We start from the raw sequence: 22,956 nt of genomic DNA on the forward strand, positions 1-22,956 counted from the left end.
CGCCTTTTCGCTGTCGACGCCGGCTGCGCTGCCTCCGTCGGCCGTCGGCGATGTCGTTGGCGTCCCCGCCGACGCACCTCCGACGGGTGTCGCCGCTGCCGCCGCGGCCGCCGCGCCGCCGCCTCCCGCCGTCGGAGACTCGAGCTGGCTGTAGCTGTCCCTCCGCATCATCTGGTCGACGACGTCGCCGAGGTGGAGCCCGCCGACCAGGCTGCGCTCCTTTTCGTCCTCGGTCGCCTCGTCGTCCTGCTTGAGCTGCTGGCGCGCGTTGCGGGCCATCTCGCGCATCTTTTCGGGCGACATCGAGGGCAGCGTGCTCGACTTGCCCGTCATGAACGCCGAGGGCGATGGCGCGACGGGGGCGGGGATCGAGAGGCAGGGCAGAGGCGGCTGGAGACGGTTGCCCCAGCTGATGAGGGCGTGGTCGTAGATCGAGTTGACAATGTCGCCCTCGAAGCGGACGCAGGCCTCGATGTTGGGGCGGTCCTGGATGTTGTTGCTGTTGATCAGCGCCACCTGCCGGTCGACGATGAGCAGCTTGGCGTGGAACGTGCCCATCAGCGGCCGGTGGTAGTTGAGGATCTCCATGGTCAGGTTGGGGATCTCGTGTTCCTCGGGCAGGCCGTTGGTCTTCCACATGCCCGGCGGGACGGGCTTGCGCAAGCGGAAGAGGTCCGCCAGCGTCTGCGGGCCTCGGTCCCACATGAGCTTGACGACGACCTTTTCGTCGGGTCCCGGCTCGTCGACATCGACCTCGTCCAGGTCGCCTTCGAGCCTAGCCTTGTCGCCCTCGGACCGCTCCGCCGAGCCTGGCGCGCCGGTATCAGTGAGCCGCGCCGCCTGCTTCTCGGCCTCGCTGGCCGCTACCGCGGGCGTGCTGGCGCCGCTGTCGCCGGTGCGGCCGCTCTCTGGCGAGGCGCCCCGGCCTCGGCCCCGTCGTGCCGCCGTCGCCGCTGCCTGGCGCCGCCTCTTCTGGACCCTGCGGTCGAGCTCTCTCAGCGCCTCTGCGATCTTGTCGACGTTTTTGCCGCCCTGCCAGTAGTTGGTGAGCAGGATGACTTCCTTGCGCGCCGCGACGATGCAGTCGTAGTAGTGGCCGATGATGTCGGGCCCCGTCGAGAAGATCGACAGCGGCGCGATGCCGGTCGTTGCGAGCAGCGGCGGCGAGACGACACCGGACATGGGGTTCCTCGGCAGCGGGAGGAGGCAGTCGGCCAGCATCTGAAGCGTGGCGAGCGGGGCCGAAGCAGAGCGGGTCAGCTGCCGGACGGAAAACATGGGGAGGCCCGAGGTGCGAGGAGGCGCGAGCAGGACTCACCATGAGGTAGAGGCGCGAGGGCCCGCCCTTTTCGAGCTCCTTGTAGCCGTAGCGGAGCCGGACGCGCTCGAGCTCGTCGTCGTCGGGCTCGCGGTTGCCGTCGTGCACGGCGCCCTTGTCCCAGACCCAGTGCTTTCCGCGACCCTCTTCGAGCTGTTCCTTGATGGTGAAGCGGAGCAGGCCGCGGCGAGCGGCCGAGGGTGGTGGGAAGAGGATCTCTGCGGCTTTCGAGGGCGGCAGGGTTGGGTCGGCTGCGACTGCCGAGGTGATGGTGGCCTGCTGCGACTGCGGACGGGCATCCTGGCAGGTGCCGACGTCTGCGCCGGCGGATGTATGTGCGAGGTGCTGTGCGCCCTCGCGCGTGGCTTTTGACGACGACCCGCAGATCATCTTGGATGGGCGTTCGAGGCTCGAGGCGGGTGGCTGCCTTGGCTCTGCTCCGACCTGTCGGTGCGAGGCTGTTTTTTCTATGGATGTAGGATGCGGCAGAGGAGCCGTCTTGCCAGCTCTTGCTGTGTCGGCGCTGCTGGAGGAAGAAGGAACAGGCGCGGACGGCAATGGTCGTGGCCGTGGCCGTGGCCGTGAACGCAGCAGGGAGGTGGTGGTGACGGTGGTGCAGTCGGTGTCGGCTGGGATGGTGACGAGGGCGATGGAGGCTTTTGAGACTTCTGCTGGATGATGGTGAGAGCCCGACGAGGCTACGTTGGCGGCGAGGCCGGAGGGGGGATGGGGATCGGCGAGCAGACGAGCAGACGAGGAGCAAAGGTTGGAGGCACCGCCGTAGGACGCAGGTGGGGCTGGCCAGGTGGATCGCTTGGCTGCCGGCCGGCGCGTGCCTGCTTGCCGGCCTTGCCTGCCTGCCTGCTTGCTTGCCTGCTTTGCTTCGCCTCTGGGGGGCGGTAGTCCGGCATGGCACACGGCACGGGGGGCTCGCTTGTGAAATTCTGACAGCCTGGCTGGCTGTGCTGCCCCGGCCCCCACCTGCGCGAGCGACTCGCCGTTGTCGTCAGGCGCCCGCTCTGCCCACATTTTGCCTGCTGCGCCGCACTCGACCCCTTTTTCGGCCATGCCGCCCTGGCGTGCCTGCCCCAGCCCGTGCCCCACGAGCCAGCTTCCGCCAGCTGGCCTGGCCTGGCCTGCCCTGGCCTTGCGAAATGACGCCGAAGAGGAGCGAGGCCAAGGCCGACAACCGGCACGGCACAGACACCTTTGCAAGCAAGCTTCTTGGCCAAAATCGCCTGCCTATGCCCAGCAGGCCTGCTGCTGCGACGCAAGCGGAAGACCTCAACGCCAACGGACGGCGCCGGCCTTCCGGGCTGGGCAGCCAGCCTACGCCATCAATACCCACCCACACCACACCACACCACCGCACCGACCCCTGCCTCCTCTCTGAGCGCCACGTTCCGCCCGGCGCCGTAGCGTGCGTGCGTGCGTGGTTTCCATGGATTTCCTGGCCTCTTCATTTCGATCCAAGCGTCAATGGGTGGATGACGCTATGGTGTGGGCCCGCGCCGCTCGATGATGGCTCATGACGAACGCATCACGTACATGGCCGCCAGCCAAGCCAACAGCAGGCAGGCGGGCATGCCGAAGCCCCAACCCACCCTGCCTGGCCTGACGTGTTGGCTGCTTGCGATCCGCCATCTTGCCGGCCCGCATCTCGTGGCGACCCTCTCCACCCACCTCTTTCTGTGCCATCTTGTCAGGTCTCTCGTCGTCGTCGTCTGGTTCGCCGCCCCGAACGGATCCACGCAGCTGAGGCGCCGTTGGCGCACAACGTGCTGCGTGCTGCGATACGGCGTGCCTCGTCGCCGAGGTCTGTGTAATGCCATGGTGCGGCTGTCTGGCGAGCAGCTATTGCAGGCCGCCAGCGAATGAGCACCATCATCCATGTCTCTTCCCGCCTCCCTCAGCCTCCATGGTGCACCAGCGTGCGATCGACCTCAATCAAGCCGCCCTCAGCGTTCCGCTATGCTGTCCACCTCCGGCTTTGCAACCGCCACCATCACAAGAGCAGGCTAGGCACGAGGGGCCGGCTTGGCTTGGCTTGGCTTGGCCTGGCTCGGCCCGGCCCGGGCAGGATTGATGATGCTCACCACACACGGCATGCCATCGGCCGTCGCTCCGTGATGGACGTCGGGCAGTCCATGATGCCTTGCTATCGGGCGGCCCGCGCCCGACTAGCGGGTGGGTGGCTGGCACAACGCGCTGCCACAGACCCCGCTCACCTGGGGAGTCGACCTCGCCACAGCCCGCCAGGATGATGGCAGTCATCGGCCTCCTTGATCGGACCAGGTCCGCCTTCCTGCTCGCCACCACTTACATCTGAATCTGCCCTTGAGAGATGCGCTGCAGAGACTGCGCCCAGCTCGACTCGGAGCTCGTCTCCCCCACCTCGAACGATCGCACAGGCCGGCCGTCAGGCGTCTGACAGGAGCGCGCTGGCTTGCTGTTGGAGCGTCTGGCGCATCCTTGGGATATCTAATGGTACAGGGAGCTCGAGGGAGGCTCGCATCCGATGGCGTTGAGGAGTCGACGATCGACACGACGGGGCGGGACCACATCATTCCTCGAGGAAGCGCAGGTTGCCCCGCTTTGGCTCTGTTCGGCCAGGCGGTAGGAGGGCAGGGAACGGAAAGGTGAGAGCGACAGACGTCAGTGAGGCTCGACCAGCACGGCCGTTGAGGATGTTGGCCCGCGAGGCAGCCCGTAGCCAGCACAAGGACCGTCGAGACTCACTGATGACGGGATGGAGCTGCGCCATGTAGACGATGAACCACATCAGGTACATGCAGGTGAGTGCCAGGGCGACCGATGTCCGGATCATCCTGGGCAGCGGCAGCCAGCAAGGAACGCGGGGAGGTGGAGCAAGCCAGAGAGCAAGCTGATCAGCACATCGTCCCGCGAGGGTGTTTGATCTCAGAGCCCCAGTCAAGCGGACAGCGACGAAGCGGCCCAAACAGGGCCACCGACGGAGCCTTCTAGAGGGATCCCCATGGCCGGGCGCAGCTGCTTCCACGGCCGGCTCACTCACACCTGGTTCGGCCCCTTGGGCGTGGTGATCCATACGCCGCTGATGGCCCCAAAGACCGCGATCAGCGTCCAGATCGTGGTCCAGCCCGACATGGCGATATTCGGAAGCGGCGACGCGAGGAGCAGCGGAGAGTAGCGGACGGCCGGTGGACCGGTGAGTTCAGTTGCGAAGCGGGACCGGATGTGCCTTCAGCTGAGGCCTCGTGCTACGGGCGTCGTCGGCGATGCAGGCGGAGCGAGTGCAGATCGATGTCGTAGGCGGGTCTCTTGGGACGACTCGGGCGCTGACGGTCGAGGAGAGAGGAGGGAGGAGGAGGAGGAGGTGGACGTGGGGATGGTCGTGCTACGGTGGACTCGAGATGCTGCCCCGGTGGCTGGCTGGCTGGCTGGCCAGGCTGTCCGCTCGAGCCAGCCCAGGCGAACCCCTGCGTCTCGACCAGTCCCGCCACCACGCACTCGCCCGAGAGAGCACGGGGAAACTCGAGCCAGCCAGGCCTGCCATGTGGAGCAGGCGACGGTCGGGCCACGTCTGCTCAGCTGAAGCCCAGGCCAGGCCAGGCGCGCAGGCCAGGCGATGTCAGGCTGCAGCTCCAGGCCTGTTGGCCTCCCTTGCTGGCTGGCCGGCCGGCGGAACTCTGGATGATGGGGACCCCTTGCTTGCCATGCCTGCTTGCGCTGGCTGGTCTTCTTCATCCCCTCCCCACCATCTTCCCGTCGTCGTCGTCAGCGTTGCCTTCGTTGCCACCGCCATCACCACTGCCATCCACAACGAGCGTCGCTGCAGCCCACAACCTTGCTCCTTGCCCCCTCTGCGCCCAACCCCGTCCCCGACCCTCGCCAGCACAATGTCGGCCACCAACGACGCCAGCGTCGACATCTCGATCCCCTACAGCACGCCGGGCACGCCGCACCCGCAGCACCAGCTAGGATGGGTGGGTCTCGGCAACATGGGCGCCAAGATGGCCCTCAACCTGGCCAAGCACCTCTCCACCCTCAGCCCTCCGCTGCCCCCGCTGCTCGTCTACAACCGCACCGTGTCCAAGGCGCAGGAGCTCGAGAAGAGCAGCAACGGTCTCATCCGCGCCGTCGGCAGCGCCGCCGAGATCGGACAGAGGTGTGAGCTGATCTTCACCAGCCTCAGCAACGACGCGGCCGCCGAGGAAGTCTTTGAGGAGCTGCTCAAGGGCGAGGAGAAGCGTGTCGGGCACTCGGCCCAGGAGAGGCTCTCCCGCGGCCTCAAGACCACGTTTATCGAGACGAGCACCCTCTACCCGACTACCACCGGTGCGTAGCAGTAGCGTGGCTGGACGGCGAGACCATGCCGCAGCTGTCTACAGCGTAGCGCGCTCTTCCTGACCCATCTGTCTCTCGCTTTCTTCGCACCCGCTTCGCTGCAGGCGGCCTCGAGCGCAAGGTGTCGAGCTTGCCCAAGCGTCACTTTGTCGCCGCGCCAGCTTTCGGTCCGCCGCCGATGGCTGCCGACGCCAAGCTCGTCTTTGCCGTCGCAGGACCCCACAACAGCAAGAAGCACGTCAGCCAGTTCTGTGAGTACAGTGCGGCCCGCGGATCTCGCGCTCTCCAAGATGGATGGAGTTCGTCGCCGCGGCTGGAGATCCCGCGCTGACGCCCGCTTCTTCTCCTTCTCCCTGGGTTGCCGTACACAGTGGTTCCTGCCATGGGCCGAAAGGTGGGTACCGTCGGCATGATCGCCACGAATCGCCACGCCTACTGATCAACCCCCGACTGACCTCGACCTGCCTGACCAACCCCTTAGATCATGGACTTTGGATCTGACCCGGAGCGAGCGGCTTCGTTCAAGCTGATTGGCAACAGCGTGGGTCTCGGCACACGCCGATCGGTTCCGGGCCTTCCTGGAGCCAGCCTCTGACGTTCTGGTACCGCTTTCTTGCCCTCTCCTTGGCTGCAGCTCATCGTGTCGACGATCGAGATGCTCTCAGAGACCATGACGCTGGCCGACAAGACGGGCGTGGGTGCCGAGCGCCTCTACGAGTTCCTCGAGGAGTTCTACCCGGCGCCCTCGGCGCTCGGGTACGGCAAGAAGGTGCGTTGCCGGGACGGCGTGCATCTCTGCCGTCGCATGGATGCCCTCTCTCTCCTGAAGATGCGCTGACAAACACGAACCCTTCCTCCTCTCGCCGGCCCCGTTGCAGATCCTGACCAACAACTTTCACGGCGAGAACGGCTTCACCCTCAATGGCGGCATCAAGGAGTGAGTATCGGCGCAAGGAACTCGCCCTCGGACCAGGGTTGCAGCACGCTGACGCGAGCGACCCCCTCTGCCAACACCTTTGATGCAGTGCGAGCCACATTATCAAGCTGGGCGAGTCGGTCGACTGCCCGCTGCCCATCATTGACCTGGCGCGCCAGCACATGCTCTCAGCGCGGGCGATTGGCGGCGAGGACCTCGACTGGTCGTCGCTCTCTGCGGGCTTCCGGGTGACGGCGGGCGTGCCTCCGTTTGAGCGCAAGGAGATGCTCAAGAAGTGGTCCGAGGAGTCGAAGCAGTGAAAGAGGGATCGTGTAGAGCGCCGCCACACCGAGACGCCAGGACCATGAATACTGAGACTGTCCATCGAAGTGGCCTGGATGATTGCCGGAGATGGCCTTGCGCCGATGGCGGCAAAGTGCAGCAGTCGAGTTGATGAGGGGCCCGCCACGGCGGCCGTCCGGTCTGAACCCTGCATCCAACGAGGGCTTCGGAGATCGCCGACCCAAGGTGGCGGTGGAGGGCAGCCCGCGGGTCGAGGCTGCGGCGGCTACGACAGAGTCAAAGCCTGTCACTGAGCAAGCCAAGGTGACCAGAGGAGCTGGACATCGCTGGGACGACGGCGACGGCGACGACGACGGCGACGACGACTGCGGGGCGGGAAGGCCGGGGCGCCAACCGATCCGGGAGATGCCGGTCGGCTCGGGACTGGCCTGGCCTGGCCTGGCCAAGATGGGGTCCCACCGTGCATCATGCGCCCCGCCCTGCCCGAGCTGCCTGCCCTGCCTGGCCGTGCCTTTCATTCTCGCTTGTCGCGCCTTTTTTTCCAGCTCGTCCATGCCGTCAACCCGTTGCCGGACCGGCCTGCTTCCCACCACCACCGCTGCCCTCCCTACCCACCCTCACCCAGCGCGGTCCTTCGACCCGGGATCCCTCGTCACCGTTCCTCTTATCGACGGATACATCGACCTCGCTGCGCCATTGCAGTGCAGGCGGTGCATCCTCGACTGGCCTCTGCCGCCACCTTCTTCGGCCACCCTCGCTGCTTGGCTCCGTCTCGTCAGTCTGCGGATGCTCGGGCGGCCACAGCCCTGCTGGCCTGTTCACCTACTACTGTCAAGACTGCCGTCCGCTGCCTCCTTCCTCAAGCTTGGAAGCTTGCGCCTCGGCAGCCCCAGCCTTGCTCGAACGAGGGACCTTTCACGCCCCGCCTGCCGACGACTGCTGTTGCTGCTGGCACCGGGTTCCTAGATCGGATCGCCTTCCCCTCTTGGACGGCTAAAGCACGACGGCGGACGGCCTCAGCATCACTGGCCGATCGAGGAAAAGATGCCTCGGTCGTCCCTGCCGCGCCGCCATCGTCTCAAGAGCCTATAATCTGCATCCGACCTGGCCTCTCGACGGGGCCCTCGCAAGGTGCCTCGACCCCGCGTACACACCTCTTCAGCTCCTTGACTTGGTATCCGGCCAACGATCTCCTCCCTCGACATCATGGCCTCTTCTGCTCCATCAGCAGAAGCTGCGGGCTCTTCTGCCGGACCCTCTGCTTCACCCCAGAACATCGCTCCCGCCGCCTCGGCGAAGAAACCGCGCAAGCCGAGAGAGCCCAAGGCGCCCAAACCGGCATCCTCGGCCCAGGCCGCCGATCAGGATGCCAAGCCGCTCCACCGGCCCGTCATGGTGTGTCGCCGCTGCAGGACCAAGAAGATCAAATGCGACCTCGGCTTCCCGTCCTGTGGCCCATGCCTCAAGGCCAACGAGAGCTGTGTCGGCCTCGATCCGGCCACGGGCAGGGAGGTCAGCAGAAGGTGAGCTTGTTGGTGGTTGGTCTGGAGCCCGTTTTGAAGATGCTTGCGCTTTTCCTTGGACCCATCACTCTGACTCACGTTCCGCAACCCTTCGTGCGAGCAGCTACATCGCCGAGCTAGAGGACCGCGTTGACCAACTTCAGAAAGAGCTCGAGGCGATACGAGGCTCGCAGCAGCCGCAGCCGCAGCCGCATCAGCAACACCATAGCGGCGCCATCCCCGACCCCTTGTGTGCGCCTCATTCCTATGCAGGTGCCGGCGCGACGCCAGGACAGCCTGCTGGATCGAGCGAGGCAGCCGCCAAGAGGCACCTCGCAGAGGACCGCCACGACGCCACTGAACGCCCTGCGAAGCGGCTGGCTCAGCATGTCGAGGTTGCTGCCGGCAGCGGCAGAGGCGTGTATCACCACCCTCTCGGCCCGCAGCGGCTAACGCTCGGTGCCAACGGCGTCGAGAGCCTGCCCGCCAAAGCGCTGCGACCATCGCTGCGCCAGCTCAACTCGTACGCCAGCGGCCTCTCTCCAGCGCGGCTGCTCTGCCAAGCCATTCAGCAGTCTGCCTCTGCGGGCCTGCGCTTCCGAGACCCCAAGGCGGGCGGCGAAAAGAAGGTGAGCGCGACCAAGACCCGCGGGCCTGCGGTCCCGGGTCCCCCAGAAGGATCGGCCGCGGCCGACATCGAAGGCGCCGTCAAGCGCGAGGAGGACGGTAGCGACACTCGCGGCCGGCCCGAGACGCGCGACTCCGCAGGTGGCGGTGAGACGCAGGCCGAACCTGCCCTGGATGCCAAGTCCGGCTCGGCGACCCCGTCCGAGGGCCACAGCAAGAAGCAGTCGCCCTTCGACGACGCCGAGGCGATGCAGTATGCCGAGGCCACCGAGACGTCCGACATCACGGTGCCGGCACCTGAGCAGCTCTCGAAGCCGTCGCCGCCCCCGGCCCCCTTCCCACCTGTGCCCGTGGCCCGCAGGCTGGTCGACGCCTACTTCGAGCGCGTCAACCCGCAGTGGCCGCTGCTCGATCGCAGCACTTTTATGCCGAGGTTCGAAGCGGCTTGTCGAGAGGGCCTCAGCCGGGCACGGGCCAAGGCCGAGTCGCACGCGCAGGCCGATGGCAGTGCGTCTGCCAGCTTCCACGAGGACGAGGTCGAGATCGACCTGCAGCCCGCCGACGGCCACCTCTTCCACCTTGTCCTCGCCATCGCCGCGGCCATGGGCTGGACGCAGGCGCGCTTCTCGGCCGAGCGTCACCACGAGGCGGCCATGCTCTACCTCGACCCGCGCCGGGCGAGCAGTGGCCAGCACGGCGTCGGCGCCATCATGGGCCGCGACTCGCTCGAGCAGCTCCAGTGCCTGCTGCTGACGGCCCTCTACTCGATGATGCGCTCGACGCGGCCGGGGATCTGGTACACGCTCGGCGTGGCGCTCCGCCTCACCACGGGTCTGGGCCTGTACAGCGAGAATTCCGGTCTGCTGAAGGGCGGGCCCTCTGCGGAGGACGGCGCTCCCGAGAGCATCGCCAACAAGAAGCGACGACTCTTCTGGTGCGCCTACAGCATCGATCGCTCGGTCGGCGTCCACCTCGGGCGTCCGTTCGGCATCGCCGACACCGACATCAAAGTCGGCCTGCCTTGGACGCCGGCGGACGATGAGTATGCCGAGGGCCAGCACGGCAAAGACGCTCCTCCGACCGGCGATGACGCAGACGCGGTGGACGACGGCGTGAGCGCTGCCGGCTTTGATGAGCGCGCGAGCGACACCTCGACCGAGAGGCTGAGGAAGGAGGCCGCCTCGACGCTGGCGGCACTCGGCGAGAGCCGGGCCAGCTCGCCATCATCTGCGATGACTGCACCGGCGACGATGACGGGACCAGGCGACGTCGCGGCCTCGAGGCAGGCTCCGCCGTCGTCGAGTCGACCTGGCAGCGGGAGCCGGTGGGTGTCGCTCGCCTTCTTCCGCCTCCGCATCCTGCAGTCCGAGATCCAGGGCCTGCTCTTCTCCAATGCCGAGCTCCCACGGAGGTTTGCGTCCTTCGAGCACTGGAAGGTCGACATGCTGGATCGCCTGGCCGACTGGCGCGCCTTTGCACCTTCGTCGAGGGACGAGCTGGCCCGCGCCGGCTGCGGCTACAACCCCATCTTTCTCGAGCTCAACTTCCGGCAGACTCTGCTGATGATCTACGGCATGAGCCCGCGCTTCCCGACGCCGAACCGCTCGGACCTGGCGCACGTCGAGGACTGCAGCCGCGTCATCCTCGACATCTACGCCGTGCTGGCCAAGGAGGGCCAGCTCAACTACGCCTGGATGACGGGCCACAACATCTTCATCAGCTGCACCAGCTACCTCTACGCAATCTGGCAGATCAGCGCGAGCTACCCGGCCTCGCTGCACTCTTCGTTGCTGCGGGACCACCCGACCAAGGTGGCCGAGATCGAGCACTACGGCCGCGCCTGCGACGACGTGCTGGCATCACTGCAGTGGTACACGGCCGAAAAGTGCCGCAAGTGCCTGCGGACCATGTTTGCGGCTACGGCGGGGCTGGTCGAGAAGCTCGACAAGATGGTGGCCAGGGGCCCCGCGACAGTCTCGCTCGGCGACCCGTCCCGACAGGCGCCGCAAGCTCAGCCGCGACAGCCGGCACAGCAGCAAGGGCAGCAACAGCAGCAGACACAGCGTCTCCTGCCGCAACCTCCGGCAGCGCATCAGCCGTCCGCCGCCGCCAGCCCGTCATCGGCCTTGATGAGCGGACCAAAGGACAAGTGGTGGGACCCTGCGCGCGATGCTCCGACTGGATGGGAGAGCGCCAGGACGAGCGATCTGCGGTCGGAGCGGCAGCCAGTTGGCCGTACCGACAGCCCAGGCCTCTCTGCCCGGTCGCTGTACACGCAGGATGCACCATCGCGCCTGCAGCCCTCGGGCAAGACGCCACGAGGTACGCTCGCCATGCTACCGCCGGTGCCGACCTGGCCGGGCGCCCATGGCCCGGGCTCCAACGTCACCCCGCTTGGCGGCCGCGGCGGTCCGCCGGTCATCGGAGGGCACACTTCGGGCAGCTTTTCGCCGTCGTCGCGGATGACCCCGTTGCCGCCAGGGGATCCACGTTCTCGGTCTCGATCTGGTAGCCGCAGCTCGGTCTACTATTCGGCCGACGGTGCCTCGATGGCGACGAGCCCGCACGCCATCGCGAGTGGTGCACATCCAGACGCCCGGATGCCGTGGAGAACGGCCAGCCCTCGATTCCCACCAATCGACGGCCCTGCCCGACACCTCTCGTTTGGATCGCCGTATGGGTCGGGTGCCTCGCCAATGGCCGGCTCGCCTTACGCTATCGGCGACACTCGGGCCGGTGGACACAGCGCTGGCTCTGGTGCTGATACGTTGTCCACCGCCGCCGCGTACCCTGGGCAGCCGCAACAGGCTGGGAGCACGCCCAGCAACGGGCTCGAGTTTGATGCCATCGCTGGCGTCAATGGCTCTCCCGGTGCGCTGCTAAGGCAGACGCTCGGCGCGAGCCCGGGCAGGATCTCTGCGCATTCGTCGTCTGCGGCCGACAGCCCAAACCAGATTGACTTTTCGTCGCTCATGGCCGACTCGGCCATGGAGCTGGACCAGCTCTTCCGCGACGCAGGGCTGTCGATCAACTTTGACGGCGGATTCGGCTCGGCCGATGGCGGCGCGGCCGGCCTGCCCGCAAACGGCGATCAGAGCCAGCAGGGCGGCCTCGGGTTCGCTGACATGCGACCGGCCGGGGCTAGCAGCACGTATCTCGACGCTGGGGACGGGACCATCGGCATGCATCACCATGGCAGCGGCGGCGGTCTAGAGGGCTTAGGACGAGGTTACGAACACGGTGGCGGCATGGACGGCGGCCCGGGGCCCGGCTCGACGACAGGCGCAAGCTGGTTCGGCAACGGTGCGAGCTTGGGCGGCGGCGGTGGCGGTATGCTGGCCAACTCGGACGACGGGCTGGAGAACGACTATGACTGGGAGGCGATGGGATTCGGGTTCCGCATGTCCCAAGCTCCCGCCGTCATCGGCCCTGATCCGCTGGGCTTCGGTTTCGGCGGCGGCGGCGGCGCAGGTGGTGGCAGTGGCGGTGCTGCGGCAGGCCCGACAGGCTTTGTCTGAATTGATGCGGCAACAGCGAGGTGCCCAGAGCGCCGACCCCCACCTTACCCCAGCCTGTCGAGGCAGTCTTTAGCGGGATGCTTTGCATGCGCACAGCGTGACAGGACGGCGTCGGGATGGCCTGACCCGACCTGTGCCCGGAGCGAGAGAGAGGCTTGCCTACAGCTGAACGACGACGGGGCGGTACGGGGCGGTACGGCGACCGAATTGGGACGGTGTGGCGAAGCATGTGCGGCGTCGGGGCAGGCCTGGCAAGGCGTTGCGCGCAGCCAGGCCAGGCCAGACCATGCGGCTCGGACGATGGTGCAGGCTAGACTAGGCTTGGCTAGGCTAGGCCCGCCTTCGGTCCGGAGCAGATCCGACCAGGCCAGCCCCATGTACCGCGGAACTTGACCAGCTTGCTAGGCTAGGCTAGGCTAGGCTAGGGAGGGCCGGGCTAGGCCTGCTTCCGCGAGGCTACGCGTAACCATATGCTCTCCGAGCCGAACTCGACCCACGGATCGTCGCCGCAATGCCGCCGTCGAGCCGGCTAGGAGTCGCACGGTCGCGCGGTCGCGCCGAGGTCCCAGGCCTGGCCAGGCGAGGGTTATCGTATGGTCGGGCCGAGCCTGCCTCTGAGCTGCTGAGGCGATAAGGCAGCGTCAAGTCGTGCACTGCACAGCCCGCGCTCCTAGCCAGGCCAGGTTCGAGCCTGGCCTGGCTGGTGGCTAACTACCGGCAGCTGCCCGTCCGTATGGCCGCCGGCTTCGGACGACGTCCGCCAGAATGTAGTGGACGGTGAGCGGCCCCCCAAGAACCAAGACAGCTCCACCCAAGCCGGACCAGACCAGACCAGCCAAGCCTTTTCGAGTGCCGGACGCCGGCACAGGGTGCAGGACTGGATTTGCATGGCCCGGCCAAGCCAGCCAGCAGACAAAGCAGGCTAGGCAAGCAAGCCAAGCCGCGTGGACCCTGCCTGTCCGTCTAGGCTGCCTGCCTGCCTGCCAGGCCTGAGGCTTTTGCTTCGCTTTCTTCGGGCTTTTTGGCCTTCTCCACTTCGGCGCTGCCCGCTGCTCCTTGCCTGGCCTGGCCTGCCTGTCCCTTCGCGAGCATGGGGGCGGCCAGGGTTCGGTACAAAGTCAGCGAGGGATGCTCGCAAGATGGCAGGTAACTTAGGCCTGCCCTGGCTGCTCCGCTACGGCTGATCCGACGGCCTGCTCTGGCTTGGCCTGTCTGCTCGTCGTCGTCGTCACCACCACCACCACCATCACCTTCACCTTCACCTTGACCACCATCACCCACCGGCAGTCCTCGACGCTTCGGCCTCTCCGCCCCGTCTTCCTCCTCCGCCCCCCCCCCCCCCCCCACTTCCGATCCCCTCCTCTCCTTGGCCTTCCGCCGCTGCGATGCCGGCCGCACCCCCTTGACGAGGTACCACTCGACCCTCGTATACCATGAGAGCCGGCGCTGGCACAACAGCCACGATGGCAGCGCATGGCCCCCCAGTCGGCGCACCCGCCCTCCGCACCATCCATACCTATACCAACAAGAACGCCACCCTTGCCCTCGAGTGAGTACCCTCGTCGGCGCACATTCGCGCTTCCCGCCGCTCACCGCTCACCGCTCGCCGCTCACCACGGTGCTTTCTCTACCCCGCCCGACTGCCCGCCACCCTCGCAGCGTCTACACCTACCCGCTCCGAGTGCCCGCGTTCCAAGGCGGCAGCAAGGCAAGGGGCTGGGGGTCGCTCGCCGGCAGCGTCACGTTCAACGTCACCTCGGACAATTCGCGCGTCTCGGCCATCACCGTCTCGGTGACCGGCACCGCCCGCGTGCTGCTGCCAAAGAGCGGCTCGGCCGACACGCCCGCCCAGATCGACCACCTGAACCCAGAGGTCGAAGAGGCAAAGGAGCACGACGTCACGCTCCTTCAACTCGAACACACCCTCTGGCAGGCCGACGCCCAGGATCCCGACTCCAACCTCTTTTCCCAGGGCAGGCATCCCTTTGACTTCGACATCGACCTCCCCGCCTACAAGGTGACGTCCAAGGGCAAGAAGCAGGCCGCGCCCGTCCTCTTGCCGCCCTCGTGCGTCATCGATGCCTTCGCCGCCCCCGCCATCGTCGACACCCGCGCCAAGTCGGGCGGAGGCGGCGGCGGCGTCATGTCGTCGATCTTCAAGTCGACCAAGGACGCCCTGCCCAAAAACTGGGCCAGCGTCAAGTACGAGATCAGCGTAAAGGTGCACCGCGTCGGCCTGCTCAAGCGCAACCTGCGCCTCTCGGCCCCCTTTGTCTACCTGCCGCCGCCAGAGTCAGGCCATGAGGTGGCGCTACGCGAGAGGAGGAGGCTGGCCAACATGATGGCCCAAATCGTCACCAACACCTCGGGCGACGGACGCCACCCGATCGAGTCTCAGGCGCCCTGGCAGCGCGTGGCCATCAACTACTCGACCAGCAGGAACGGCGAGCCGATCGACTTGGACGGCGACACCGACCGCAAGGCCGGCGGCGGCGGCGGCGGCCTGCTCGGTTCGATCTCATCCCTCTTTGGCACCAAGAAGCCCACCGTCATTGGCCGCGAATCCTGGTCGCTCTCGGTGCCCGGTGACGCCGCCGCCGCCTCGTCCGCGTTTGCGCTGCGGTCTGCCATCCCTTTTATCCTGAGATGCCACACGAACAAGCCTCTGGCGCTCCGACAGGGATCTCCATTGGTAAGTGAAGCTTCCCCGAGCCGCGCCTGCAGCACAGCTTCCGAACCTGCCTCTGACGGCTGAAGAGCTTGGATTCGACCCTCTCTTGACTTGGTCGCGCCCCATTTACAGATCGTCGTTCTATACCGCCGGGTGCGCCTGCGCTCGGGCCAAAAGGCCAAGGTCGTAGCCGTCCAGCAGCGGCCGATGGCGACGGCGCAGGTCCGCTTCGCACAGGAGGCGCCCGACCTGCACCGCATCAACGGCATCGTGGTGCCGCCCGTGCGGTGCCTGCCCAGTTTCGAGACGCCGCTGATTTCGCTGTCGTACTTTCTCGCAGTGCAGCGCAGCCGCGACGCCCGCATCGTGCACGAGCACCCCATCACGCTGCACTGCCTCCCGCCGCCAGCCCCGCCCTTTGCCCCCTTCGGACCCTACCCGGCCGGCTACGTCAGGCCCGAGGTCCCGCTGCCTCAGCCCACGCCGGACGTCGTGTCGGATCTATCCGGCTTCCCTCCTGCGGCCAACGAGCAACCGAGGTTCGCACCGCCACCATCGCAGCGGTCCGCCGCGACCACGGCGACGGCGTCGACGTCAAGGTACGATTCGGCGCGCTCGCACGTCTCTTCGGACCGCAAGAGCGGCGCCCACGGTGGACACACGCTGTCGCCATCGCCGCCAAGGACGCAGAGCAGCTCGCCGTCGCCGTCGCCGTCGCCCTCGATGCGTGCCTCTCCCTCCCGCCCTACGAAGCCGCTACCGCCCACCACACAGCTGGCAGCGACGACGCCCGCACCGCCGTCTTCGAAGGGTGATGCGTCGAAGCCACGTAAATCTGCGCGAGAGGCCGCGTCGAGCACTGGCCGCGCATTGCCGCCCAAGCAGGTCAAGGCAGGCACAACTGCCGCCGCCACTGTGCCACCGGCAAAGGCTGCCGCTGGCTCTACCTCGCAGCGGCACATGGCACCGGCTCCACCACCCAAGCCTGGTACGCCCAACGGCTCTGGCAACGAGCACCCGAGGCGAGCGAGGTACTCGTCGCGCGGCGCGGCACCCGATCCGGGACAGCAGCCGCAGCAGCCTGCACTGGGCGCCCCGAGCTCGTCGCGTCGGGTCCACGTACACGGCGACGAGAAGCGCGCCCTCATCGACGCCGCCGTACCTTCTCGCTCAGGGAGCGCGGCCGCTGCGAAGGTTTCGCCGTCCATGTCCGGGTTACGCTCGTCTTCGGTCTCGGAGCACGAGGGCGAAGGGGCGAGGAGGGGCAGCGCAGCGCAGAGAGAGGGAGGACGAGGCGTGGGAGACTATGTGCGCGTCTCGTCGGCGTCCAAGACCAAGAGACCGGTCGAGGTAGAGCCACCGCCGCCGCCGCCGCCGCCCTCGTCGTCTCGGCACCGTGCCTATGCCACAGAGGCTTTGTCGTCGTCGTCGTCGTCTACGGCGGCGGCGGCTGGTGGCGCGGACAGGAGAAAGACACGCAAGGGAGGAGCGAGCAGGAACGACCATGTCCACCCGCCCTCGGCCTCGGCCTCGGCGGCGGCGGCGGGAGCGGGCAGGACGGATTCGTCCGCCCCTCGGTCGACGCGCGGTTCGACGCCTGGATCGGCACGTCGATCCGATCCAGGCGCCGTGCAGACGTTACCTTCCGCCCCGGCCCCTGCCCCTGCCCCGCTCCCTCCGCCCCCGCCTGCGCTGGAGGCGGATGCCAGCGGTGGGGACGGCGGGGGAGCGGGGACGGGCTATGGATTCACCGAGGACGACCTCATGACCTACGGCGAGGACATGGAGCTCGACCTTCCCCCGTCCTATTTCGAGGCCACCGCCGAGGACTTCGAGCAGTGACACCCCAACGGCCGGCGACGACATGGGCGGCAGCGGCATTGCTGGCGTGTCATGTCGTCGTGTCGTCGCGCCGTGCCGATGCTCTGTCCTCGCTTCAGAGGATGGACTCGCGGCCGTCGTCGTCGTCGTCGTCGTCGTAGTGCGAGCAGATACCCCGATCCAAGGACGACGACGACGACGGCCGCGCTGCGAGCGGTGCAGCTCCGCTTTAAACCCTTGCATGCATGCATCTGCGGAATCGATAATGTACCGTCGGAGGAACGACGCCGTGCCATCGTCGTCGTCGTCCTCGTCGTCGTCGTCGTTGTCGCCGCCGCCGCCGCCTTAGTCGTCGTCTCCACGATGATGCGCCGTCCGCGTAAAGTCGAAGTCGGTGGCCGGGTATCAGAGGGGGCCCAATCAAGACGACGACGACGGCGGCGGCGACTTGAGGTGGACCTCTTCGAGGCCGCGTTTGAGCTTGTCGATGCCGCTCGACGACGAGGTATGCCCCTCTCCCTCCTGGCTCGTCTCGTGCCACACGTCGTCGTCGGCGTCGGCATCGGCGTCTTCGTCGTCGTGTGCCCGTGCCTGCGTTGCGTCGTTGTGCTGCGGCGTCGGCGCCTCCGACGACGACGAAGACGAGTGGGCATGGAAGACGTCCATGTTGCTGACGGAGCTCGAGTGGGAATCCGTCGGCGACCTCCTCCCTCCGAACGGCGAGGCAGCCTTGCCCTGCGACGCCCCCTGCTGCCCCTGTTGCTGCTCCCCATCGACGTCGGCCGAGGGATTGCCCGAAGACGACGCATTGAGGGCGGCAAACGTCTTGAACTTGGTCGAGGCGCGCACGGCCGCAATGGCCGACTTCCACCTCTTGCGGTAGTTTTCGCGTAGGCCCGCCGAAATGTCGTGCGACGAGGGCGCGGCCGTGTGCGACGTGAACCACTGTCGAGACGGGACGGTAGGCAGGCGAGCCAGGAGGACATGGAAAGGGGGAGAGAGTGCGTGAGTCGTGCTGTCTCGGGCTAAGGACGGGGAGCGGGCAGCGGCGCGGCGACTGGGCGACGTCGACGTACGGGGTGGTCGATGCCTTCGTCGGCCGTGATGCGCTTCTTTGGATCGACCGTCAGGCACGACTTGACAAAGTCCTTGGCTTCTGCTGAGATGTTCTTCCAGTACCGGTCGTCTGCGACGGGTTGCGCGGGGATGAAAGGTCGAGCGGGTGTAGCGGCAGATGGCGGCAACGGAGAGAGGGGTGAGGCATGCGGGGTGAGCACGGCCCGCGGCCGACTGGGTGCGTTTGCGGCGCCTGGTACAGGGCGAGCGGGACCGACTCACGGAACTCGATCTTGCCCCGCTGCGTCTCTGCTGCTAGCGTCGCCGGGTCGTCGGAGCGGAAGGGCGTGTAGCCGCACAGCCTGTCGCAGCGTCGTCGTGTCGCCGTCGGTGCCGTGGCTCGCCGAGGGAGTCAGCTACGTTCTGCACGCGGGGCTTCCAGACGAGAACGGGGCGCTGGCTGACCGGCTCACATTGTGTAGGTGATGACGCCGAGGCTCCACATGTCGACGGCCTTGCCGTGGCCCTTCTTGGCGAGGATCTCTGGTGCGGCGTAGCCGAAGCTGCCGCATACGGTGGTGAGGATCTCGCTCTCGTCCTTGAGGTGGGCGGCGATGCCAAAGTCGACGAGGACGACGTTGGCGTCCTCCTCCTTTGTGCGGTAGAGGATGTTCTCGGGCTTGATGTCGCGGTGGACAATGTTGTGGTGGTGGAGGTACTGAATGGCCGACAGGACGGCGCGGATCGTCTGGCAGGCGTCGTTTTCGGTGAAGCGTCCCTTTGCGAGGATGCGCTCAAAGAGCTCGCCGCCGGTGGCCTCTTCAAAGACGAGGTAGTACTGAGGGAGGTGGAGTGGGGGGCGGCGAGAGAGGGAGAGAGGGAGGGGGAAGGAAAGTGAGCGAGCGGTGGGGGTTGGTGAGGATGTGGAGCCGGGGCGGTGCCCCAGGCTCGAGGCGAGGGCTGAGCTCACCTTGTCCTTGCTCTCGAACCAGTCGAGGAACTTTACGACGTGGGGCTGATCGAGGCCGCGGAGGACGTCCATTTCGTCCTTTACGATTTCGTCGTGGCCCTTTAGGATCTTTTTCGAAATGACCTTGACGGCGACGTTGATGGGGGGTTCGGCGGCCTTCCATAGTGCGGAGCGCACGACGCCAAAGGAGCCCTCGCCGAGGGTCTTGTGGAAGGAGTACTCCTTCTTCTTGACATACGACTCGGGCTGCCGAGAGAGGAGGTCGTGCAGGCCCATGTTGGCGGCGGCGGGCGGCGGGCGGCGGGCGATGGGTAGAGGAGGGTGAGCGGGCGGCCGGCGATGGGTAGGGGAGGTTGAGCGGGCGGCCGGCGATGGGTAGTGGAGGGTGAGCGGAATGAGAAGAGGCGAGCTGTGGGATCAGGAAGGAATGGACGGCGAGGAGGACGGGTGCGTGTCGAAAAGGAGCGAGATGGCGGGGGGGATGGGATCGAGCGGAGGGATGGTGGTGGTGGTGGTGTCGGTGGTGGTGAGGAGTGCGAGCGAGCGGGTGATGACGAGGAATGCAGGCCAGGCCAGGCCAGGCGGTGCTGCACGGGTGCGGGCGGGCGGCTGCATGCGGGCGCAACTGAGTTGGGCGGTTGCGGCGGCCGTCCCTGGCCTGCTTGGCCTTCTTGGCCAGGCCAGGCCAGGCCGCGAGCTTCTCCCCGCTTGCTTGCTTGCTGCCTTGGCAGGGAGCCGAGCCCTGCCTCTTCTATCTCTCTTCTGGCCTGGCCTGGTGCACCCGAGCCATGAAAGGCCGACCACCGACACGCCGGACAAGCCGACACGTACGCTGCGCCCGCCTGCTGCTGTCTGCCCGCCTGCCCGCCTGCCCGCACGCGCCATCCAGCCATTCGAAGGTGGAGGGGGAAAACCCTGGGGCGGCGAGGGGGGGCACGTCCCCCCCAAAAGTCGCCGGCCAAACCTCAGCTCAGCTCAGCTCAGCTCGGATCAGAGCCGCCCAGGCTGCCCACCACCGTACCGGTACCGCCATCAGGCTGCGCTACGTCCACTAGCCCGGCCGATCCGACGCCCTAGGCCTGCCATCCACCTTCGCCTCTGCCGTCGCAACCTCATTCTCTCTGCTGGCCTGGGATGTCGGGTCGTCGCAACTCCACGCGCTGCGGTCAACTGCGACGGTTGTGTTTGCCCGCCAGGCTTCCATCCATATTGGCTCCACGAGGACATGTATACCGGCCCTGCTCGCCGTCAAGCCGGCCTTGGCCATCGCCCCCTCTGCCGCCGCTACTTGACGCTCGGCGGCTCGACGACGGGCACGCAGTACCGCCCGTACAGCGACAGCACCGAGTAGGTCAGGCCGTGCGCCACCTCGACCTGGAACGGCGCATACGCAACCTTTTCCCCGTCGATGCTGCACATCCCCCCGCCCTTGAGCCGCCGGTGGCCCTCGCGCAGCCGGGGCGTGACGCGGTACGCTTCCACCTTGAGGTACGCCAGCGCCCGCTGGTAAATCACCCGCCCGCTCTCGGCAGAGTCGCCCTCGGGCAGTTTCGACAGCCGCCCGCCACCGTGCATCATCATGGCAACGTCAATCGCTCCGTCGCCCGGTAGCGCGTACGGGAACTGCATCAGGTCCCGCCCCACCCACGGCAGCTTGCCCCCGTACAGCGACGCCAGCGGCTCACGGATGCGGTACCACCCCAGCATCTCGTCGCCCGCGTCGTCGCCGTTGTCGTTGTCGTCGTTGTCGCCGTCTCCGCCCCCTCCGCCCCCTCCTCGTCGCGACCCGTCCGCCGCCGGCGCAAGGGCGATGCTGTGCGGCCACGAGGGATCCCGAAGGTCAAAGGGCCGCGGTGGCACGCCCTCGGGCCCAAGCGCGTCAGTCACTGCTCCGTGGCGCAGCGGCGGCTCGGCATCGCGCTCGAATCGCAGGTTGCCAAACGCGTCACGCGCCCACTCGGTCGCGCTGTCGTCCTCGTCGCCGTCCTCCTGCCTTGTCCCATCGACCTGCGCGCTGTCGGGCGAACCACCAAAGCCTCCGGACGCTGCGGTTGCACCCGCAACGCTGCCGCCGCCGCCGCCGCCGGCACCGGCCGCCGACGACGCCGACGCGCCATCCAGCCGCCCGGCCTGCTGGAACTTGCGCACGCGCTCGCGCATCTCTGCCTTGCTCTTGCTCCCGCGAAGCCCCAGCTTGACGTCGACGTCGACCTCGCACTCGGTGTTGCGCAGCACACCGGCCGCGTACCCGATCAGGAAGCGCGTGTCGCCCAGCGCCCGCATGCTCTCGGTGCCCAGGTCAATGTCGGCCATCAGGCCAATCGACTGCGAGAGGAACGAGTAGTACCTCACAAACGGCTTCGACGGCGCATCGGCCATCAGCGCCGCGTCCTCCGAGGCTCGTGTCGTCGTCGTGCTCGAGGGCACGGGCGCCGCGCCCATGTCCGCCCTGCGCTTGAACTTGGACGGCTGGGCCGGAACGCCAGGGATCGGGGTGCCGGGAGGGAACGCTGAAGCCGGCTGCGTGACGGTGAGGAGGTCGGCGGGCATGGGGCGGCCCTTGATGATGTTGAGGCAGGCGAGCGCCAGGCTGAAGCCTTGCTCGACGCCCAGCAGGTTGATGGCCGAGGCGTTGCCGCTGCCGGCGGGGATGGGGGCCAGCGGCAGGCGGAGCGCCCTTTTGGCATCGGACCGCTTGGCGAGACCATTGAGCACCTCGTGGATGAGGCCGTCGCCGCTCATGACGGCCATGGCGTCGTAGCTGTCGACGTCGAGGTCCCTTGCCACCTCGACGCCGTGTAGGCGGTACTGGGTGAAGGTGACGTCGAGCTTGCAGAGGGCCGCCTCAAAGATGGGGCGCACGCGGCTGTCGTAGAGCTGCCTTGCCTTTCCCGGCCCGCCTGCGGGGTTGACGAGGATCTTTAGGCGGCGGAAGGGTTTGACGTCGCCGTAGGCCTTGGCCATGACGTCGTCGACCCAGCGTTGGGCCTTGACCTCGACGTCGTCGTCGTCGCGCGAGGCGTGTGCGATGCGGGCCTCGATGCGAAAGAGGCGCAGGTTGGAGCAGGGCCCTTCGAGCTGCTGCTGCAGCCTCTGTGATCGCTGCTGGGGGGTCAGTGCGTGGTAGGCGTCCTCGCTCATCGAGGCCATGCAGGCGGGGCTGGCCTTTGGCTTTTTGAAGAACGAGAAGCCTGAGGCGGGCGAAGGTGCGGAGCTCTGGAGGGGGGGCGAGAGGAGGCGGACCAGCAGGGAACCGCCGTCGGAGTCTGCGATGAAGGATGTGTGTAGGACGAGGGCGAGGGGGACGCGGAGGTAGGCCTTTGACTGGTCCGAGTAGGCGGAGCGCGAGTGGCCTCGGAGGACAAAGAAGAACTCGTGGTCGTAGGAGACGAGGGCGGGCTTGCCCTCGATGGAGACGGCGAGCGATTGGGGAGGGAGGATTGCATGGCCGTCTCCGCCGTTGAGCGATGCGGCGTTTGAGGAAGACGAGGCGGTGGCGGTGGCGGTGGCAGTTGGCGCAGTCGACGCGGCTGGCCTCGAGTGGGGAGGGAGGACCGAGATGGCGGGCCCGCGGTGGCCCTGGTCTGCCGCCGACATGCGAGAGCGTGTTTGATGCCCTGTTGAAGGCAGACGAGCACTCGGTTCTGAAGACCGGATCGACGGAGGACCAGCGGGAGGCGACGACAGAGAGACGTAGGATTATGAATGTGGTGGCAAGTCAGGAGGAGTTCCCGACGCGGCCAAAAAGGGGCGGCGAGCGTGGGTTGCCTGGCTGCCTGCCCGCCTGGCCTGGCTGCCCGCCTCGCTGCCAAGGCACTCCTGGCGTTGGTCCGCTTTCCCATTTGGCGGTCAGAAGAAAGCAAGCGGCACGGCAACGACGGCCCGTGCGTCCAACACGCGGGGCCCATCATCCTCCTCCTCGCGCGCC

The 22,956-nt window shown here is 67.2% G+C and overlaps 8 protein-coding genes across 8 annotated transcripts in view; 3 read left to right on the forward strand and 5 right to left on the reverse strand.

Moving 5' to 3' along the window:
- Window positions 1–1,708, reverse strand: part of PFL1_02143 (uncharacterized protein) — a gene marked incomplete at both ends in the record, with an annotated part of 3,649 nt that extends 1,941 nt beyond the window's left edge. The window contains 2 exons of the mRNA XM_007879654.1: window positions 4–1,221; window positions 1,319–1,708. Of these exons, the coding sequence (XP_007877845.1) occupies window positions 4–1,221; window positions 1,319–1,708 (1,608 nt within the window). The remainder of the gene's footprint in view (window positions 1–3; window positions 1,222–1,318) is intronic.
- Window positions 1,709–2,844: 1,136 nt separating this feature from the next.
- PFL1_02144 (uncharacterized protein) lies at window positions 2,845–3,210 on the reverse strand (the record flags this gene model as incomplete). The annotated part of the gene is made up of 1 exon (XM_007879655.1): window positions 2,845–3,210. One exon carries the CDS (start codon window positions 3,208–3,210, stop codon window positions 2,845–2,847), a length of 366 nt encoding a protein of 121 aa, XP_007877846.1.
- A 671-nt stretch (window positions 3,211–3,881) lies between these two features.
- Window positions 3,882–4,444, reverse strand: PFL1_02145 (uncharacterized protein; the record flags this gene model as incomplete). Its single annotated transcript, XM_007879656.1, has 3 exons — window positions 3,882–3,919; window positions 4,058–4,146; window positions 4,353–4,444. 3 exons carry the CDS (start codon window positions 4,442–4,444, stop codon window positions 3,882–3,884), a joined length of 219 nt encoding a protein of 72 aa, XP_007877847.1.
- A 752-nt stretch (window positions 4,445–5,196) lies between these two features.
- Window positions 5,197–6,880, forward strand: PFL1_02146 (uncharacterized protein; the record flags this gene model as incomplete). The annotated part of the gene is made up of 7 exons (XM_007879657.1): window positions 5,197–5,635; window positions 5,749–5,895; window positions 6,016–6,038; window positions 6,126–6,185; window positions 6,279–6,413; window positions 6,523–6,581; window positions 6,670–6,880. The coding sequence occupies 7 exons, from the start codon at window positions 5,197–5,199 to the stop codon at window positions 6,878–6,880; spliced, it is 1,074 nt and encodes a 357-aa protein (XP_007877848.1).
- A 1,189-nt stretch (window positions 6,881–8,069) lies between these two features.
- On the forward strand, window positions 8,070–12,510 carry PFL1_02147 (uncharacterized protein; the record flags this gene model as incomplete). Its single annotated transcript, XM_007879658.1, has 2 exons — window positions 8,070–8,386; window positions 8,490–12,510. 2 exons carry the CDS (start codon window positions 8,070–8,072, stop codon window positions 12,508–12,510), a joined length of 4,338 nt encoding a protein of 1,445 aa, XP_007877849.1.
- Window positions 12,511–13,943: 1,433 nt separating this feature from the next.
- PFL1_02148 (uncharacterized protein) lies at window positions 13,944–17,023 on the forward strand (the record flags this gene model as incomplete). Its single annotated transcript, XM_007879659.1, has 3 exons — window positions 13,944–14,059; window positions 14,170–15,202; window positions 15,314–17,023. 3 exons carry the CDS (start codon window positions 13,944–13,946, stop codon window positions 17,021–17,023), a joined length of 2,859 nt encoding a protein of 952 aa, XP_007877850.1.
- Window positions 17,024–17,422: 399 nt separating this feature from the next.
- Window positions 17,423–19,304, reverse strand: PFL1_02149 (uncharacterized protein; the record flags this gene model as incomplete). The annotated part of the gene is made up of 5 exons (XM_007879660.1): window positions 17,423–17,947; window positions 18,079–18,188; window positions 18,341–18,420; window positions 18,532–18,896; window positions 19,029–19,304. The coding sequence occupies 5 exons, from the start codon at window positions 19,302–19,304 to the stop codon at window positions 17,423–17,425; spliced, it is 1,356 nt and encodes a 451-aa protein (XP_007877851.1).
- A 1,008-nt stretch (window positions 19,305–20,312) lies between these two features.
- Window positions 20,313–22,625, reverse strand: PFL1_02150 (uncharacterized protein; the record flags this gene model as incomplete). Its single annotated transcript, XM_007879661.1, has 1 exon — window positions 20,313–22,625. One exon carries the CDS (start codon window positions 22,623–22,625, stop codon window positions 20,313–20,315), a length of 2,313 nt encoding a protein of 770 aa, XP_007877852.1.
- Window positions 22,626–22,956: the final 331 nt, after the last annotated feature.

Source organism: Pseudozyma flocculosa, assembly GCF_000417875.1.
Source record: "Pseudozyma flocculosa PF-1 unplaced genomic scaffold scaffold00005, whole genome shotgun sequence".
Taxonomy (NCBI): Eukaryota; Fungi; Basidiomycota; class Ustilaginomycetes; order Ustilaginales; family Ustilaginaceae; genus Pseudozyma; species Pseudozyma flocculosa.